A 14453-nucleotide genomic window follows, 5' to 3' on the forward strand; every position below is an offset into this window, starting at 1 on the left:
CAGATAGCGATACGTCATCTGATGGATATGGATGGGAAGGGGAAAAAGACAAAATTTGTCTTGCATAGTCCCATGATTGCTGCTCATAGGACTGAAGGGATTGTGCTTCTTGTGGCTGAGGAGGTCATGGAACCACAAGACTGTCACACTGAAATAAATCCGCGAGGCTTGATATTGCATTAGCATTATGCTAGCGCATTGGTAAGGCAAGCAATTACAAGCCTCCCAGGGCTTCAAGTCTTTTGCAAATTACCACCAAATTGGAAGTTAGCCAGTAGTATCACAAGAACCAATGGCTCTAAATTACTGCATCTATCTAGGAAAGTTAGACCGAACTTTGTGTTGTGACATCAGGAACATACATGTGAAAAAAGTAATTGCTGAGACATTTGTACGTAGACACTAACTCAGGAGGCAGACAGAGCTAGCAGAAAGGCCAGTAATACCTTGATGCAGTAAGGTCATTCTAGACAATGGGAATATTACATCACACCAACAATATCATGGAGACTGTCTCTCAAAATGCAAAGGTACTGTGCTAATAAGCTTTCATTAGCCCACAGGCTCCTCCTATAAATAATTCTTTTTCTATCATCCCATCTGGAGGGGTGCTGAGGCACAGTCCCCACAGCAGCTGTCTCCCCGGATGAGAGCTGTAAGCCATATACACTAAGCTAGTGAGGCTGCAAAACTAGTGCAATGCTTAAGATTCTGGGAAATGTTTGTTCCTGATACTACAGAGAGCAACAAACTGTAGTTGCTGAGCTGATGATCTCAGAGAGGCCTCTAGTTGCCATTTCATTCACCAAAATAAAAGGCTAGGAAATAAAAGGAGGCCGAGGTCAGATTAAGGCTATCTTCTGTGTAACAAAGGCTCAGAGCCAGCCTGCTGGGTAATATGGCCCTGGCAACTGACTGGAGGGATTTTATTGTTGAAAAGTAGACTGGCCTTTTTTTCAGTCGTAAGGTCAGTTACGGTGTTATTTTTCCTCATCTTGCACAAAAAGAAAAGATTTACTCCTCTAGAAGAAGATAAGACTCTGTCTTTCATCTCCTCACTCCTCGATTGAATACAGAGCAGGAAGAATGGTCACATCAACTCTTGGCTTTCAAAAGTGGTACTTGTAAGGAGTTAAATCTGGTCTCCATACACCTAAGCACCCATATGTTTTCTCTAGATGGCTGGTTGCTTTGTGGAGTTCAGTCAGGTAAAATTACTCTTCCTGTCACATAAAGATAAAGATAATGCTCCACATGAATGTCAACATCCATGAGATTCCTGCCCATTTTGGTCTTCCTTAATTAGGGACTGTTCTGCCTCATTGGACAGACTGGTGTAATAGCTTAGAATCAAAGTAGCATGAAGATTGTCACGGCTTGAATGATCTTTTGAGCAGTGGGAGGTAATGATCCTGCCTGAGGCAAAATAGAGCTTCTGGCATGTTATGGGGCACTGTGATTCTGTCCCGCACTTCATTTAGTCTTTTTCCAAATGCTGCAGTTTAGCTCCTGAAAAATGCAATATTTTTATGAGTATATTTCATCTTCAGTATGGTCTCATAATTCCTGTTGAATGTGGGCTGGGAGAGCAGGGGTGGAGGATGACACTTACGACATGAAATGCCAGTTAGAGGCTCCAGCCGATGCAGTTTTTCATACCGAACGTTTTTCTGGAAGATGACAAGTAATCTCTATTTTGTCTGGAGGATGGAGAATAAAGAGTGAGTCCTCTTTTCCCCCAAGTCCATCCCACCATCTTTTGCCCTTCCATGAACACTTTTAGGAGAAGCTAGCCTTTGTTCAATGGTCACAAAAGACTGCTTTAGGCTTTTGGCCCATATGGAATAAGCAGTGTTTTCTTTTTCCAATGTTGTCACAATTGAAAAGTAAATAAAAGAAATAGTTGAAGGCATATTTGTGAATAATTACACTTGCATTACATTTCTTGAGAGTTTGCTGGGCAGATTTGTGTGTAAGATCTGATTATTTTCCTTTTTACAGGAAAATGAGGCAGCTTCATTATCCGTCCAGTGTTTGCACTGGATTATGAGGCACTGTAGCAGATTACGGAGGCAACATTCTAATATTTCAGCTGGAAGTGGAATAAATATATATTTTCCAATTGCAACAACGTGAAATGAGCTTTCAGGATGTTAGATTTGGAAAACAACTAATTAGATGCTGTTTCAGGCTCTCCTGCTGGGATGACTATTGCATATACCAAAGTAAAACCTGCACCCTGCAAGTTATCTCAGTATTTAGTCCTGCAAAGTAGTCTGTAGAACCACAGTGGTGTTGGGGCTTGGGGTGCTCCTTATGATGGTGGGACTCATCAAGCAGTTGATTTCGTGCTCCAAGGAGTTTGTTCCACCACAACTCAGAATTGCCTGAATTGACATGTGGCCAGAGTCAGTCCACATTAAATACATGATTTTGAAAAACTCATCAGATACTAGACTTTTGTTATGGCCAACCCATGATGGTTGGCCTGGGATTGTTCTGTTCACCTCCCCTGTTGGTGGTGATCAGAACCCAGCAGAGACTGACTCCCCCGGCTTGTCATGGGATATTCAGAAGAAGAGTGGGAGTCCCTATCCCAGTAAGGATTTGGAAAAGGAATTTGGACTAAATATGAAGAAATATTTCAGGTAAAGCCTTGAAATAGCTGGGTATAGTGAGAGAGGTTAGGAGTTTTAATTTTTGTGGTGCTAGTCAAACCAAATCCTCTGAGAAAGTGAAAAGTGCTTATCAACCCTTTTTGATTTCTGAATTACTCAAAATCACAAGTAGCTTGTGAATTGAAGTCTACTGACAATGGTCTTGTTCCTCTGAGTTTCCTCATGTGAGCCTGTGGTAGTCCAGGAATCCTCAGATATCCACGTAGAAGAAATCTGCACATAGTCTAGAAAGTGTGGATACCAACAAAAGTGTGCATATGTAACTGAGGATGGGGAGAGAAGCCAGATCTATCTTTATTGCTACATAAAAATAGCTTAGAAAAAGGTGGCTTGTTATCAGGCAGAATGGTTGGCCCCCACCAGTAGGAATGAAAACAATTCCAGGAGTTAAGCCTGTGCAAGTGCTAATCTGTGCTCTGATCTGCTGAGAGTGAAAATTTCCTCGGTTTTCAGATTGCTTCCAAGCTAGTGATCCCTTGTGAATGGAAAGCTAGGAGTGGGAGACAATGACTGAAAGAGGGACAATTCTATGGGCTTGCTTTCAGTTCTCTGCATAAATTTAATAATTTGAGCATTCGAACTGACTAGCCTGCATGTTTGAGATACATGAACAACTACTGACAGGTAAAAGCTAGTGTGGTGCATATGTAGTAGGAGGCATGCAAAAAGGCTTTCAGTCACTCGTATTGGTACAATGAAGTCATCTCTAGTCTGTGCAGGTCCTGAGCATGGGCTGGGTTTTCACTGTAGTTAAGTGGGTCAATTCTTAATTCATAGCATCATAGAATCATAGAATAGTGTGGGTTGGAAGGGACCTTAAAGATCATCTAGTTCCAGCCTCCTTATCCTGAGGAGTTGGAACTCATGCTCTTAACTCTAACTAACCAGTAAAACAGAAGCAGTGTAGTTAGCGGAGTGCGATGTATTTTAAATCGTTAGGCTACTTTTAGTAAAGCAACTCAAGGTAAAACCTAAAATCTCTTACCCTTAACGTAGACAAAGCCAAAGAAGACACATCACTTAATTCTCTCTCCAGACTGACAATCCGTCTGTTAAAGCATCTGTGTTGTGACAGCATCAATAGAAAATGTTTTGAAGAGAACTTCAAGAAAATCCACTCCCAAAATTTAGGAAATATCCCATCCAGCTTTTTTTCCATTTAACAGAGGACTTAAAACTCTTTAAGCAAATAGGTCTATGTATTTCTGTATAGGTTCGTATGTATTCTCTATATATTCAAATGTGGATATACCATATATGTATATAGAAAGAGAAAGATGGGCATAGGGAGAAAGAAAACACAAGTACGTCACATACATTATATATAGATTATGTACATATTGTGTTATGTGCACATTATGTACGTATGTGAAATCATTATATATGTGTAATTCTATACCATTGTGGGCTACAAGGAATTTCTTCATTACCTGTATAAATGTCTTGGCCCTTTTGAACACTTCTGTTTTCTTAATCTACTAGTCTAAGTCGTGGCTGAAAACTTCTCATCCTACCATTTCTCCTTAGTGATAGGAAAAAGAGAAATACATAAAGAGTTCATAAGGAATTTTTGTTTTGATTTGAAGAAGAATGGGTCAAAAAAATGAAAGGAAGTCAGACAGATCTTAAGGTTTTGTAAATTATTGTAGTACAATTGATTTTGAGGCAGTGATGATGATTCACATCAAGCAAAGATTAACTGGCCTGGAAATTCTAGAGAAAAATTATACTAAATGCTGGGTTTTATTAAATCTATAAAATCTTAATGTAAGATTGCTGAGTCACTACTGCAAGTTAACATAATGCTAAGACTTGGCTGTAATAGGAAATGAGTTGTATAAGCCAGATTTCATCAAGAGGTATGAAACCAATTGTGTCTACTCATCCATCCCTCTAGCTTTCCCTATTGACATTTCCAAGGGACAGTAATTTATGTACTGAGAAGTTAAAATTGATGCATAAACTCCACTTCTGTCTTCTACTGTTAAGACTGACAGCTGTGTCTAGTGAGTGGCTAGGGGGGAACCTAAAGCTCAGAATGTTGCGACAAAAATGAAAATCATCAAGCAATGAGAATACATTAGTCTCGTCAGTTTCAGAGCTGATTAAATGCTTATTACATTACTAGTATAAAAATTTTGATAAAATATTCCTGATAAGAAAGAAGAGTATTTTTTCCATAAGTAATACTCTTCTCTTCAAAATAAGTTAATAGGACCCTATTAATAGAGGAGACTTTCTGACATATGGACAAGTAAAACTGTTCTAATTTTCTTATTACTAATATCACAAAGTGGTTATTGTTAGAACTAGCTGATCAGACTATTGATTTTTTTTCACTCAAAAATTTCAAATGAAAAGTCTATATTTACATGTTCTGCCTGAAAATTCTTAGTTTTTTACAGGATGATTTAAAGTATTTTTTTGGTTTGCTTCCATATCAAATGCTGTGATTTCTTCTCTTAGTTCCCTGTAGCCCATAAATAGCAAATCAAAACCAACTCCCCAAAACACCAACAAAATGGTACAAAGTCATTGTGAAAATTATAATTTCTTTTGAAATTTGATTTAAAAAATAATCTGTTTCTCTGCTGTGTACATAGCAATGTCAAGGAGATTGTACCTGGCAATAGGAAAATTTTCATAAATTGCTTTAACAAGGCACTCTAACTTTCAGTATATAAGATGGCTTTAATGGGAGAGTTTAGTTTTCTCCTTGGGTGGGTCAACAGCTTGTGAGCATAGGGAAGTTACTTCCGACCTTCACCTCCCTTTCCCCATTAAAAATAAGGCAATAATTGTATTTCTGTACTTAAGGTGGTTGTGTTGCTTGAATAGTTACAAAAACTGCACAGATTCTTGGATTTAGTGGCTGTGGAAGTGTGTTGTAATGTAGTATGATTCATTTTCTTGCATAAAATCTTCATTTTTATAACCTAACTTTTCATTATACTGTATAATCAAAGTTTTGTTAAGCTCTCAAGCTATTTTTTCTCTCCAGATTTTCTCTTTCTTCTTACATTTTCATGTTTCTTCTTAAATCAAAATATTAAGTGAACATTTATTTTATGTTAACATAGGTGCATTTATTTGGTTATTGTAGTTAACATAAAATCAGTACAGAATATGCCAAAACCTTCCCTTTAAATATTTGCCCAATTTAGAGTGATCATGGAAAGTGGACACAAAAATTGAGTTCTGAGTAAGAGCAAGAAGTAAAAGCAAGAAATAGTGCAAGACTCATGCTAAAATAATAAATGGTATCCTTGTTTTCTAGTGGGAAGGAGAGAGAGAGTGGGGAATAAGTTTCTTTTGATTTAATAATACGTTGAAAGTGTTTCCCTTGATTTCCATTAACAGTAATTCGGGAGGAGCATCCCGGAGGTATTAATCTCAAGAATAAAAAGGAAAGTGGTTCGAAATATGTGTATTCCCACAGCTGTTTTAAGTAGAGCTGTTTCGAGAGTCCTGGCATGGCGTTCACTGCAGGACTGGGATACAACAATTATATAAGTGAGTTTAACAATTTTACAGATAAGAGAAACTCAGTGCTATGATGAGGTTAGTGGAGCAAATGTACGTTCTCACTTTGTTAGTCCAGGCAGATCAGGGTTTTCTTTGCAATGAGGGCAAGAGTTTTCCCAGGTCTGCACTGTTAACATTTAGGTGGGTGAAGCAAAATTCAGCAAAGTCGGCTGGGTTGTCCACAGGGGGGCTGAATGCAATTGAACCCAAAGCTGAGGACTGGGAATAAAGGAAGGCAAATAGCCAAGGATCGAGGTTGAAAGGCAAGAACAGAGCCCAGAGAGAACTGAGAGAAGCAGCACAGTGGCAGATTGAACACAAATGACTCAAAAGGGAAGAGTAGTACATGTTGAGAGGGATGAGGCAGGAAACAAGTGAAAAGGATGGAAATTTGCCTTAGGAAGTAACATCTCTTCTTCTAATGCAGGAGGTGGGACAGGAACAGTCTTAGTTCCTACTTTAAAATATTTTAAGGTGCCTTTGTTTTAGAGTCAACATGAGGATGTGAGTAACTTCTACCTGCAGGGTGCCACAGGAAGGGCAGTAGAGGACTTGCTCACATGTTAGGGTGACGCTTGGTGACTACCGAGCACCATTTGGATGTCACTCCGGGGTGTCTAGCTACCAATGGGCTGTCACAGACTCTGCCATCGAGAAAGGATGGAGGATTTGTTCAGCTGTATTTGCCAAAACTGGTACCTTTTTTTTTTTTTCTGAATATACTCCCTGTCATCACCGCTGTATCTGTGAAGGAGAAGGGCAGGGTTTTTCACCTGTGCAATCCAGTGGTTATCACTGTTTGAAAAAACTGTTGACATTTTGTTTTGTTTTCTTTGGGCAGATGGGCAGAAGAAGGTTCAAGAGGAATTTGACATAGACATGGATGCGCCAGAGACAGAGCGTGCGGCCGTGGCGATACAGTCCCAGTTCAGAAAATTCCAGAAGAAAAAAGCGGGCTCCCAGTCTTAGCAGCTATCCTCAGAGCTTAAAACAAATCCCGAAATGATTAATCAAGAAAATCAGAAATAACACAAAGATGCATGTACAGAAATTATCAATATTTAAAACCCCATTGGCAGATAACAAACCATGAGCTTGTGTGTGACTTCATCCCAGGTGTTTCTCACTCATTATCCTCTGTAACTCACCATTTTACTTGATGTTGTAATAAAAACTTAGGGTGAAGTAATTAAAGTGTCTGCCTTCATCTGTCTTTTCATATTAATTCACCAACCACAGCGTTACAAATGAACCCAGCCCAGATGCCTGTTTTCCTCTTCACGTAAAGCTTGGAGACATAACAGCACCGTATGTTACAAGGTTTTTGCTGAGGGATAAGAGCACATGTCTCAGCCCTGCTTACCTCATTTGGAGAATTCCAGCTGGCAGCCAAATATGACAATAAAAATACTTTCTCATAATAAGCTGAAAGTACAAAGTTGCAGACAGAAGCTGGCATGAGGGGCCGAAGTGTAGGAATAAGCGAGCAGTTTCTTTTTGTCTTGTAACTATGCCAGTAGAGTGGCTTAAGTGGGGAAATTGTCCCTGTCCTTCCTCTTTGCATGATATTGTTCAGAATTACCCAGCCTGGACCACATTGACTGTTATGGGGCAGGGGAGGGGGCAGAAATCAGACACAAAATACAAAACCCAATTCCACAAACCTTTAGAAGAGTTTCAAGGGAAGATAGAAGCTGACCTTCTAAATTCCTTTTGATGCAGCTTTTCACTCTACATGATCAGTAACTATTTCTATGTCATCTCTCTCTCTTTTAATATTATTTTTAGTATTTGATGAGTAAATAATAACAGACGCCTTGTCTCCATTTGCACTGTTCCATATTCAACTTTGTATGAGCCCCTTTATCACTGTACTAGCCCAGTTTTTGATTAACAAAAGCAGCCACAACAATGTCTGTCTTATATTAGAATGTATTTCTAATTTTCCCCTGTTGTAAAACTGTAACAGAGCAGTTTCAAGCTGTATATAAGTAAGGATGTTGCCTGGCTTCAGACCTGATCGGGAATTGGCTGCTCAGATAGTACACGAGGAAGGTTCAGAAAAGGTTTAAATAAGTACCTTGTACTTAGAAAGAGGAGGTACTTAACTTGGGCAGGTGAGATGAGCACTGCACAGAGATGTGTAAAAAAGCCTCATCCTCATCTTTGCTTCATTAGCAGATTTAGGGGTTCCAGCAGTCATCTTTGTCTCTGGGGAAATCAGAAACCAAAGCATTTTCTGAAGGACCAGTGTTTGCTAAGAAGGCAGCATGAGCCTCACTTCCAGGCTAACAGAGGCAGGTGTGCTGAGTGGTGACAGCCTGTGTGTCTTTAACTGAACAGCCTGGAGTTGTGACTGCTTCAGGTGTGAGACACTCAGGTATAATTCCCAGCTCTGCCGAGAGGGATTCATTTCTTCCTCTCCCCCGGAGTGTTCTTATCAGGGGACACATATATCATCAGGTCCCTCATGGAAGTGGAAAGCTACAGCTACAACCAAGGTGGTGCTGGGCAACAGTTTAGCAAGGAGCCCGAACCTGATAATGGGTGATAGAAGCTCTGGGACCATGCTAGTTATGGGGAGCCCTCAGAAATGCTGAGCAGAAGGAAGCCTTATGTGTCCTGTGGGCAAGGCAGAAGGAATGTACAGAGACAACGTGTGAGGTGGTTAATAAGCACAGCGAGACTGGGTGGGAATGGACAAGGCTTTTTAGACCTTAGTTTGAGGATAATAATCTAAATGCTGCCCTGACCCTGCCTTAGGCACCTCTGTCTGTGTAAGATCCCAGCCCTATGCATGATTTGCCACACATCACCTCTAAAGTCAGAGTTCTCTGAGCTGCAGCTCAGTCCTTTCACTCCAGGAGCATATCTTAGCAGAACTGTTTCTTTGCATTTAGGAATTTCACAAATAAACCTCAAATTATACTGCTGCTATGCTCTAAGTGTGGTTTGTGGAGGCCATGGCTTCCCCACTTGTCTTTCACAGAGACTGCTCACTGTATAATAATCGCCTTAGTGTAATAATTTAAAAATTGTAATGGGTTTGGATTGTGTTGGTGCCATTTTGTTTAGATGAACATGTATCTCTAATAAAGGACTGCTTTTGCATTCTGCATTATGTCGTTTGAGCTCTGTAATGGCTACTTAATTGAATAAAAACTACGGGTAAGCACTTGGCTTTTATATTTGATCTGGCATTCCTTGGACTTAAATTTCCTACACAGCAGGAATAATCATATGGTTGGGACACAGAGAAAATGATTACGTTATTGAAGCACAGCAACAAGGGCGGTTAGTAAATGAATTATGGCTCTTTCAGCAGCAGGGCTATTCTTTATTGTGAAGTTCAGAGTGCATCTTACAAATACAGTCTTAATATACAGTGAAACATAATGAGGAAATAGTGAACTGGCACAAAATCGGGATGAATTGTGGCTGCCCCTGTCAGACAATTTCCTTTTTATGAAAATGTGTTTGCATCACAGATTCAGTTCATGTTCCCAGGAGAGGAGAGCTTTCTCACTCCTGGGTCTTTCTTTTTATTGATCCTTTGTTCATATCCGAGGTGGCAGTTTTTAATTTCCTTTCTTACCACTAATTCATGCTTTTCAAAGACTTGTCTGGTTATTGCTAAGGTGAGGAAAGGAGTTTGATTCAGCCAGGAGCTTCTCTAAGACAGGAAAAAGGGGACACTTACACATTCCAGGTATTATATGGGTTTTTCCAAGTACTCACTGAGCTCTTTAGTCAACTGGCACTACTTGGCTGGGAGTAACAAAGTTACAGAAAGCAAAATTTAAGTCGGGTGGATATTTGTGCTGATAAACCAAAAGTTCCCATAGATAACATGAAAGATTATTCAGAGCAGTAGGTTTTGCAGGAAACAAGGTTATCGCTCCCACCACGTACACCCACACCCTCCCCAGATGCATCCATACTGATTCTGCTCCAAATTACTGTCAGACTGTCCCAGAAGAGAATAACCTACAGCTGAATGATCAGAATAATTGCCTGAGCCTTAGAAATCCTTTGTTCATGTTGTTGCCTGAATCGTAAAAAAATCTGTAGAACTAAACAGCAAGGGAGACTATTAGCAGTAAAGAAATGCCATCAGAAAGCACAAGAATGCCCAAACAGAACACAACAAAGGATGTGCATTCTATCAAGTTAAACACAAAGGCAAGCCAAAGCCAATCTGCTGCTTGGTGAAGGTACAGAGTTAGAAATGAAAATATTTCAAACACTCTCAGACTGGTAGCCTACTGGAGAGTTGTGGGGATGTGGGGCAGCGGAGGCCTTGCAGAAAGTAGAAATGAATCTTGCATTGCTACTCAGAGCAGACGTTCCCACAACAGGGGTCTTTTTTTTTTTTTGTAATAACTCAGCCTGGGGAATTCATCATCAAACTGAAATGTCAGTAGACGAGTAAACAGATAAAATTAGTACCAACAGATCTCCAAGACTGGATGAGGTTCACCCACATCTTCTAGAGGAGCTCAGATAAACAGCAATTGCCTTGTTCAACCCATGCTCCTGCTGGCGTCAATTACAGGCAAATTAGGCAGTGGCGAATTAATAACAGCTTTTAGAAAGGGCTCTAGGAGGATTCAGAGATTTACAAAGACTGTCTTCATTAGGTACCTCGAGAGAAACTATGATGTGATGTAATATGTCAACGCCAGCCTGACGGCAGCTGTAATTCACAAACCTGCTGGCAGTTGCTCATGGAGTAAACAGGTAGGTAATGGTAACCCAGGTGCACCTGGATTTTCAAGAAGTTTTAGAATCATAGAATGGTTATGGTTGGGACCTTCAAAGGTCATCTAGTGCAACCCCCCCTGCAAGGAGCAGGGACATCTTCGACTAGATCAGGTTGCTCAGAGCCTCATCCAGCCTGGCCTTGAACGTTTCCAGGGATGGGGCATCCACCACCTCTCTGGGCAACCTGTTCCAGTGTTCTACAACGCTCAGTGTAAAGAATTTTTTCCTAATATCTAATCAACCTACCTCCCTCTTGTGAGTTAAGCGGTCTGGGAAAAAATGGTCACGTCCTCTTGCAGAAAAACCATTGATTAGGGATCAGGAGCTGAAAGGATGGGATGGTGTGTCCGGTTCTCACAGGAGCGGGGTTTTGCCAGTGGGACTCCAATGGCATCTATGCTGTGCAGCATTCTTAAAAATCACCTGAAAAGAGAGGTGGTGAAAAGTGAGGTGACAAATTGTTACATCCGTGCTGAAAAATCCCATTCTTTGCTCATTATTTTTACAGAAGGCTGCCTGAAACCCACAAGGAGAGGAACGTCATGTCAAGGCCGTGAGGGCACTGACAGCCCTGACTGCCCCGCCCACTCCTGGGGCTCCCGCCACCCTAACTATGGCCAGGACCCCATGTAACCCCCACCCATGGCCCAGGGCCCCATGTCAGCTCCAAGAGCCATCAGTCCCTGCCCCAGTGACACCACAGTAGGGCCGGTCTCCAGCTACCCACAGCCCTGCCTGCCCAGCCATGGCCCCAACAACCTGGGTCCACCCCCAGGTTCAAGTCCTGGCCTTGGCCCATCCCAAGGGAGGTATCTGATGCCTGAGGCTGGAGCTGCCCTGGTGCTCCCCGCTGCCCTGCTTCTGACTGGAGCTTCTACAGCCCTGGCCCCAGGAAGCTGCCAGCCCCACTATGCCTTGCGAGCTCCCTGTCCGCATTGGGGGTCTGTCCCTCTGCATATCCCAGGGAGGAGAGAGGGATTGCTTCTGGTCCCTTCTCTGAAGGTCAGAGGCCCCATGGAAACAAGTAACATTCCCCTCTCCTGAGGGCTTATTTGCCCTCAGTCACCTGAGCTGCACATAATGCAGCTCAGTGCTGTGCTTCGAGCCCAAGAAATCAGCAGGATCCCGCCAAGCAGGACCAGGGTGGGTGTAGCAGGGTCCTGGACGGATTCCTTGCGGCAGAGCATGCCCACCAGGCTGCTCAGATAGCAGGTCTGTCATCTGCTCCAGATCCAGCGCAACACCTCAGCTTTCAGCCTGCTTGAAATTGCTCCGAAGTATGTCAGCGAAGGCACAGCAGCCCAAATATGTCAGCAAAGGCATCTGCCAAAGTACACAATGGAGAGGGATGGGTGGAAAGGAATCCTCTAAGAAAAAGAGGAGCACAGTTGGGAAGGGCAAGCACTGCCAAAACTTATTGAGCCAACCAAAGCTGATTTCTCTTCGGCTCAGGTAGTTAACTCCTCTTGTCCAGTCTGTTTCAGGGCTCACGTCTAAAGGAGCACAGGCTCTCTGGTGCAAAGCCGTCCACTACCAGGAAGTGTTTATGCAGCCCAGTGAATCCTACCTGCCACCCAGTGTTTCCCAAATCCCAGTCCAAAGCCCAATGGACCTCAAGGAACAGCAGACTCAGGGCATTCCCACGTAGGATGACGAGCATTGCCAATGGCCATGGTCCCTGCTTCCTTGCCTCAGAAGACCAGCTGAAACATGTCACTGTTTCTCCTTCATGAAAACCAAAGCCTGAAGAGGGGTGGAAGAGGGAGGACATGTTAGTCACCCAGGCGGTATAGACTCATAGAATAGTTTGGGTTGGAAGGAACCTTTAAAGGCCATCTAGTCCAGCCCCCCTGCAAGGAGCAGGGACAGCTCCAACCAGATCAGGTTGCTCAGAGCCCCATCCAACCTGGCCTTGAATGTTTCCAGGGATGGGGCATCCACCACCTCTCTGGGCAACCTGTGCCATTATACCCAGTCTGAATCTGCCTCCCTCTATTTTAAAACTGTTACCCCTTGTCCTATGACAACCGGCCCTGCTGAAGAGTTTCTTCCCATCTTTTCTGTAGGCCCCTTTTGGGCACTGGAAGTATGCCATAAGGTCTCCCTGGAGCCTTTTCTTCTCCAGGCTGAACAGCCCCAATTTTTTCAGCCTTTCTTCATAGGAGAGGTGCTCCAGCCCTGGAAATGGTATAACAGCCCACATTTGGCACATATCTATCCCTCCGTGGTGGCACTGTTGTGTAGATGTAACCAGAGGCATCTGCATCTGAGAGGCGTCTTAGGTGTCCTCTGCTATCCTCAGACAATACCTGCCAGCTCCTATTTTAGACCTGGCAGCTGACTGTGGAAACTTCTGAAATAAAGTCCTAGCATTCGGCTGAATCACCACTGAACACCGTTTGGGCTAGGTTGCTTAATGTTTCCTTAAGACCCACGAGCTAGCAGATACCTTGCAGCAAGGAGAAGCTTCCTAAGGTGCCTCCTGACAGTCAGCAGTTTGCTGTGAGGCTGCAAGAGATGTTTAGACGTCAGTGTCATCTCAGTGTCATGATTGCATGACAATGCAGAAACACCTTTATATCCCTTGCTAACCATTTATCACTCACCACAGTTTTGACCTGATCTGGAATATTTTTCAACGTGCTTGTTACAAGCCCCAGGTGAGTGAACAGTCCTGGCCCATTTACTTGCAATACTAAGGGATACAACAAACCTCAGATTTTAATTATGGTTTAACCTAAATGAAATATTCTTTTTTTCAAATATCATCTCTATACACGTGTTCAAAGCCTGATGGGAAAAAAAGGAAAGTGTATTATTGATATGATTAAATTAATATTTAGACATCTGTAAATATTCAAATGCAGATATCCTTCCCAATCAAAACATCAGCGGAATTGACTTGAATTGGTTTATGCAATCAAGACAGTCTTCGCAGTGGAAAGATATAGGAACTTACCCCAAAAAGAGAAGCCATGTCACTTTTAGTCCATTAAGTTCTAGTCACGAATGAGTTATTTAGTTCAACTCTTAAATTGTGGCAGTGCTTTTGTTTTCTTTTTTTTTTAATCCCTAAACTTTCCCTGACAGATGGTCTCCTGCCTTTTAGTATCTCCAGTGATGATGAGGCTAAAACCTTCCTTGGCAGCTTGTTCAATGGCTGAACTTTTCTTAAAGCTATAAAAGTTGGTTTGTACTTAACCTAAATCCTTCCTCCTGCCATTTCGATTAGTTTGTTCCAGACCAGCTGTACCCAGTTTCCCTAACCTTATCTCATAGGTCTCCTTTTCCAACCCTTTTCAACATTTTTTCTTATTCTCCTTTGAACTCTGCCAATTTATCTGTGTGCCTGAAATGAAATGCAGCCTTCCAAATGAAACGTCACCAGTGCCAAGCACAGCAGCATAATTATCTTGACTATTTTACAAGTGATGATCCCCTTACCACAAATATCTATGGCTTTTGGCATTTTTTCTAACAGCATTA

At 42.1% G+C, this 14453-nt stretch overlaps 1 protein-coding gene across 1 annotated transcript in view; it reads left to right on the forward strand.

Annotated features, from left to right (window-relative positions):
• Window positions 1–9396, forward strand: part of PCP4 (Purkinje cell protein 4) — a 54820-nt gene extending 45424 nt beyond the window's left edge. The window contains exon 3 of the mRNA XM_086739897.1: window positions 7045–9396. Within this exon, the coding sequence (XP_086596023.1) occupies window positions 7045–7172 (128 nt within the window). The 3' untranslated portion in view covers window positions 7173–9396. The remainder of the gene's footprint in view (window positions 1–7044) is intronic.
• The last annotated feature ends 5057 nt before the right edge of the window (window positions 9397–14453 follow it).

Source organism: Chlamydotis macqueenii, chromosome 1 (genome assembly GCF_036417535.1).
Source record: "Chlamydotis macqueenii isolate bChlMac1 chromosome 1, bChlMac1.mat, whole genome shotgun sequence".
Classification (NCBI taxonomy): Eukaryota; Metazoa; Chordata; class Aves; order Otidiformes; family Otididae; genus Chlamydotis; species Chlamydotis macqueenii.